This window comes from Thunnus albacares, chromosome 11 (assembly GCF_914725855.1).
Source record: "Thunnus albacares chromosome 11, fThuAlb1.1, whole genome shotgun sequence".
NCBI classification, from domain to species: domain Eukaryota; kingdom Metazoa; phylum Chordata; class Actinopteri; order Scombriformes; family Scombridae; genus Thunnus; species Thunnus albacares.
The window spans coordinates 26,531,856-26,538,132 of record NC_058116.1 but is presented as its reverse complement, the minus strand read 5'-3'; the positions used below and the strand labels follow the sequence as shown (position 1 = coordinate 26,538,132).

The 6,277-nt window shown below is 39.8% G+C and overlaps 1 protein-coding gene across 1 annotated transcript in view; it reads right to left on the bottom strand.

Annotated features, from left to right (window-relative positions):
* Positions 1–6,277, bottom strand: part of igfbp2b (insulin-like growth factor binding protein 2b) — a 29,246-nt gene that overhangs the window by 9,032 nt on the left and 13,937 nt on the right. The window contains exon 3 of the mRNA XM_044365728.1: positions 4,153–4,293. Within this exon, the coding sequence (XP_044221663.1) occupies positions 4,153–4,293 (141 nt within the window). The remainder of the gene's footprint in view (positions 1–4,152; positions 4,294–6,277) is intronic.

Sequence of the window (6,277 nt, the reverse complement as noted above, 5' to 3'; positions counted from 1 at the left end):
GGACAACTCCAAAAGGGAGCTGAGTGTTGAGGAGGTACAGTGTTCCTCCCTGGGAACCGAGGACTCCAGTCCGAAACAATGCTGTTGTTTGTGACCAGTGATGAAAATTGGCTGAATGGTTGAGAGCCCTGCTTTAGGAAACGGTGGCGCCTATTCAAATCTTCTTTTCTGCTCTACTATCCTCGTAAGAAAACACTGGATATGTGACCTTGTTTGTCCTCCTCTGTCTGATTTCTATGGATGAGCAGAATTCTAATTCAAGGCCCCAGTCGGAAGCACAGTTCGTTCCTCGGCTTAACAAAAGTCTTCCCATGAAGTACGCCAAACAGTTTTATTGCCTTGTAACCTTGAGCTCAGAAGCTGTTGCCTCATTCATGATGACATCTCCCCACGCATGTGTGTGTGTGTGTGTGTGTGTCTCAGAGCAGAGTACTAAGGAAGAGGAGGAGGGTGTGTGTGAGTTTATAAAAAAAAAAGGGGGAGGAGGGAGGAGGGTTGTTGTGGAAAGTGGTGGCAGGTGGGAAAAAGAGAGAGGATGTTTTTTTGTTTTTTTTTTCTGGGGTGATTTTGCCAAGCTGATACTAGGGATTTGTTTTGTGTGTGTGTATGTGTGTGTGTGTGTTAGTGTGCATGTGTGTGAGTCAGAGTGTGAAAAAGAAGAGAGGGGAAATCCAATGAAGAACTTAAGAAAATTATGTGTGTGTGTGTGAGAGAGAGAGAGAGAAAGACTAAGTCAGAGAGAACGATTTGAAAAAGGAAAGTGGGAAAAAGTGGACTGAACCAAAACCTGTTGCATGTGCAGGCACAATAATCTTTCATTGATACTGATCACAACAGAAGCTTTTTCCTACATCAAAGTCAGCGGTCATGATAATCCAACCTAAAACAACTGCCAGCAGAATTTAAAACCTGATGACATCTGCAACCACTCCAGCCTCTCTCCTCTCTCTTGTGTTACTTGCTCACCGTCGAACAGTAAGTCACCAGTGAATCCTTCTTGCTGCCGCACTGCGCTGAGCTGAAACTTTCAAACACGTCACTGTCACCGGCCAAAACCTAATGAGTGATGGCGCAGCAGGTGTTTTGCCTTCAACCCCTGCTGTGATATCACTGATTGTGGTCGGTATTGTGACATTCCTGAAAGTTTCCTTCCATAGAGAACAGCCGTTTTCTGCAGAGTGATTCGGTTATAATTTAATGTATAAATAATAACAGATATGTCCACATAATACATGATATGAAATAACCACCATCTAGGTGAGTAATGGAATTTGAATAAAATGTGAATAATAAAGAGAGATGTTTTTTCCAGTGGCACAAACTAGTATCAGGTGCCAAATTCAGTCAAAGGACATTCTCTCACCTAGTTTTTAAGATGTGCGTCATTTTATAGAAATGTTCCTTAAATTCCATCTGACATACTGTATTTGGGTATCTCTGGAAACTTTGGCAAATCGGTTTGAATGATGCTTGTCTGCACAACATGTGCTTGTAATCAAGGTGGAGGCATTTTTGGTCAATCTTCATCAAAAATTGTCCAGATTTTGTTAAAAAAAAAAAAAAAAAAAAAAAGAACCAGACTGGTTTAAACTGATTTTTTTTTTTTACCAGGACTTTATGTCTCCACAAATCTTAAAGTGTTTGTGCTCCCCAACCACAGAGAACACAGTTGACCACAATTTACAGTAAACAAGGTTCTCTGTGACGTACGCAGCTCAGACTATTCTCTGCTCATAGACAGCGAGGACAGAAATCAGCTGCTTACAGTGTGCACCGCTAGAAAGAAGAGAGCAATTGTGATATTTCAGCCAGATATTTGTATGAATTATTTATTTTTATCTAATAAAAAACACCATGTGTTAATGCATCCCTGATTTTGAAAGACAAACAATGGGCCTTAAGATCAAACCAAATTTGATTTCTATGGCCAGTATTCTATCAAAACTAATTCAACAAACGAAATATCAAGAACAATACATATTTGCACTTTTTTTTTTACACAAGACAATACAGTACTGTCATTTTTACTTACAGAAGAATACTTGTGTGCAAATCTAATTATATACTTAGGCCAGGTGTATATGCACAGTGGATTATATTTCTTGAACTTTATTAGATTGAATAAGCAACATTTTGACATTACCGGTTTTTCTGGATGTACCAGCCTGTTGGCCCTGGGGGTAAATATGAGCCGGGGCCCCATAAACTCCTGTTCCTCACCACTCACTGTGCACAGTGAATGTGCAGTGTGCTGTGTGGCATTACGACCCCAAGGTCATATTGTCACATACTATTTGTATATGTGTGCATCTTATGAGCAGCTTGAAGCCACTTTGTGTGTGGTTGTAGATCTCTCTCTCCCTCTCTCTCTCTGTTGAACCTGCTGTGACTCTGTGTGTCTAATGGGCTGCAGGTGAGCTGCTCTGATAAGCTGCGTGAATGATTGTTTGAAAGGCTGACTAACAAAATGTGAATTTAGGAATATGCAATGACCCCATCTTAAGGCCTTTATGTAATTTACTTTAATGGTGCATATTCTCAAAACAAATTTCCAAGTAAAATAAAAGAAACCATTTGACATACAGTAAGCCAGGAACTTTTGGGACCCAAGCTATAAATAGGTATCTATACAGTAAAAATTAATGACATCATTTGGACATCACTGTTAAAATGTGTGTAAGTACTGATGCTGCGTTGTTATTGAGAAGGTGTAGGTATTAGAAAGAGATTATGATTCTTCAACACAAAATGTTTCGGATTTATCTCTTCAATATCCTGTTCTTCTTCTGCAGGTCCTAAATGTTTCCTTATTTACTGGATTTTTGAATAGTTACATTTACTCCATGTAGTCACATGATCTCCCTTCCTCCCAGTCACTGTTCCCTATTGAATCTGAATAACTACAAAGTTGTCATTGTGTGTTCGTAGTTATCTTGTTGTGTAAAGCATCTTAATAAGTGCTCAAATTATATAATATATGATAATATATTATTATCATTATCATTATCATTATCATTATTATTATAAGTATTAGTAGTAGTGGTATTGTGCTGCATCCTATTTTAAAATATTTTTATATTTTTTATTCTATATATCATTTATTTATAACTTCTAAATCTAATATAATGTTTTTTGACATTGTATTTTGAGTGTCTTGAAAATATTGTCACCCATTGTCACTGGTAGGGTTCAAACTTTGTAACGTTCAGTCTAATAAAGTATATGACCTATAATCCAGTGTCCAGTGTATACTCTACATTACTTGACTTTATTCCCAATGAAAGTTTGTTCAAGTGAGAAGAGTTAAGTAGCTACACTAAGGGGCGAATTGCGGCTGCTGATAGCACCATGAATTGCGTATCATTTGCAACAACTATCTGCCCCATCTCAAGGTCCAATTCATGAAATATTGTGCTAATGATATTACAGCCATAACACACCCATAAAGCTTTGCAGTTGAGTGCAATTTGCCCTTGTCTTGCGTCTGATTGCAATTATCAAAGTGGCAAAGCAAAAATGTTGCCTTTTCCGCCAAGAACACAGTAGAGAGGACGTTGGCAGAGAGAGAGAGAGAGAAAGGTCCTGACCGACGAGGTGCAGAGGTATTCCTCAAAACTTCAGGCAAGGAATTTCAACCAGCATGCCTGGCATGACGATTCCTTCATCTGGCTACAATCACTGCTGCAGTGATCACTGGAAAGTCGGGACGTCACACCCCTTATAAATGCACTTCAGTTTATCACCAACGCTAATAATTTCACTCTAACTGCGTGTGGCTGTTTGTGCAGGTCTTTTAGAATTGGACTGTTTTTGCATTGAGGCTCATTTGCATAGAAAGGGGCCAATTTTGCGCCAAATGTATGCATATTACCTCATTTAAATACGTGCAAATAGCAGAGGAGCACCGAGACGCTATTTGCTTGGCAGCACAGTTAGGGGTGCATTTCACCCTTTGCGGCTGCTTTGTAAATTACACGGACAACAAAGCCGCGCAATCCTTTTGTGAATTCGCCCCTCAATGTATAGATCGTGTCGTGGATGAGCGTCTCTTTGAATTCAACCAGCTACAATGGTCTCACTCAATAAACGGTGTGTGTGTGTGTTTGTGTGAAGCGGTGGCGATCCGAGATCAGCCCTCTGTCCATGGCTCACCTGTTTGAGGTTGTACTGTCCGTTTCTGTCGCAGTTTGGAAATTTGAGCACGTACAGGTTCTCCAGTGGGCCTCTGTTATCTTCAGAGGTCATTTTAGAGATCTCCTCTAAGACCTTGTCCAACTCCTGCTGACAGGCATTCTGAAACGACGGGGAAGGAGACAATCATTAACACCAACACTAATCGTGAATCTTTAAACGCTTGAAGTGACTTACGAGGAGACAAGAAATACAGTAAGGTCACATTTGACTTAAGTTTCAGGCCAAGCAATGTGCTCTGTTCAAGAAAAAGAACGGAGAAATCAAATACTTATGTGACTCTTGTAAAAACGTCACAAATACACACGTTTAAAGCTAACATTTTTACGAGGTGCAGTCAGGCAGGCAGAAAGCCCAGCCAACATTATTGATATAAGTCTGGTGGAGAGGAACATGAGTGGCTTCACTGCTTAACTCAGCAGGTGGCCATGGCCACACACCAACACACACACACACACACACACACACACACACATAAAAACCTATGCAGACATATGTTCATATATATACACATGCACACACAAAGACACACACACTTTACTGTAACACACATACACAGAGAGTGTATCAGGCTGCCAGTGGGATCAAAGAGGTCCAGTCTTATGATTAGTTGGCTGAGGATGAGAGAGAAGGGCAGGAGGAGGCGCAGTCTGCCACGAACCTTATCAGACATCTGAACATATGGATGAAAAGTACTCTTTCTTTCTCTCCCTCTCTCTCTCTCTCTCTCTCTCTCTCTCTCTCTCTGGCTCTTTCTTTCACACTTTCTTTTACACTCTTTGGCTCTCATAATAAAGACACACATAAACCCAACCCCTCAGTGCATGCACCCGGCAGTTTCACTGTTCACCTCCTTGCTCTCAGTAAAGGACAGGATTGGACATTTTCTATAGTACAATACTCACATGCCATATGTGCGCTTACAGAGTCATTAGTTGTTGTAATTATTCCTCCTTTCTATAATGGTCATGAAGAAATTCTTTCATTATGCAATTACTGTGAGAAATAGGGAATAAAATCTGCAGCTCCAGAACAAAAGGAATTTTAGGTTCTGTGAAAGCTAATATAAAGCTTAGTACTCTGAATGAGTTAAATAAAGATCTTCCAAATTTAAAGTCCTTTCAGTTTAAAATGTCCTCTGTGTGTTTCCACAGTGTTTGTTTGCTGAGCGGTGGTCACATGTGAGTTTGATTTGGTTAATTCAGACTGAATGCTGAAGCCTCTTCATTTAAAGTTTAGAACGTAATTTTTCACGTAGTGAAGACTGTGGATTTTGTTCTCCGTCTCTTATGGTTTGAACCCACTGAATTTCTTTGAAGAATGGACATATTTGCTTCTGGTCACCTCTTTCACTTCATGTAAAATCCGTTTTGATTGCATTATTAGGAGGGGATTGCATCATGAGCATTATGGAGAGGAGGAATGATTAGTAGCACTTACACTGAAACCTTACAGTAGATTATGATGTTTCGGTGTCAGTGACTCACACTCACACTATTCATTTTATCACCATGAAAATATTTTTTTCCCCCCAAAATCTGTTGTTCATGAACAAAGAAAAAGAAAAAAAAAACACTTTGTTTTCGCTTCATTACCATACACACATTTTTCAATTTATCAAGTGGAGCATCGAAACGAGGCCAAAGGTCAGAGAAAGAGCTTTTGAATGTAAATGCAAATCAAGACAACGGGAATTACAGGATCTTAATATGACAACAGTAATATGAATATGATGCCAGAGAGACTTTTTTTTTAATTGTTAAAAAACAACTATATATACTAGTGGCGCAAAGATAACATATCTGACATGACCCCAGCTCCGACAGCGAAGCATGCATTTTGTATACCGTATTTGACCTCACGCGACCACCCACAACGAAGTGCATCCATGCTTGACACCAGCCGTCTGAAGTCCCTCCCCCTGCCCAGTCGCACGACTCCTTTTACTGCATTCTCTCTTTTGTTGCTTCTAATGATCTTGACAATTGTTTTGTGCCCTCCCGCTTATGATTTTTTGTTTCATTTTGTTTTGTTTTGCTGCAAGTGAGTGAGTTAGAGTAAGTGAGGGAGAAAATGAGTAAATGCA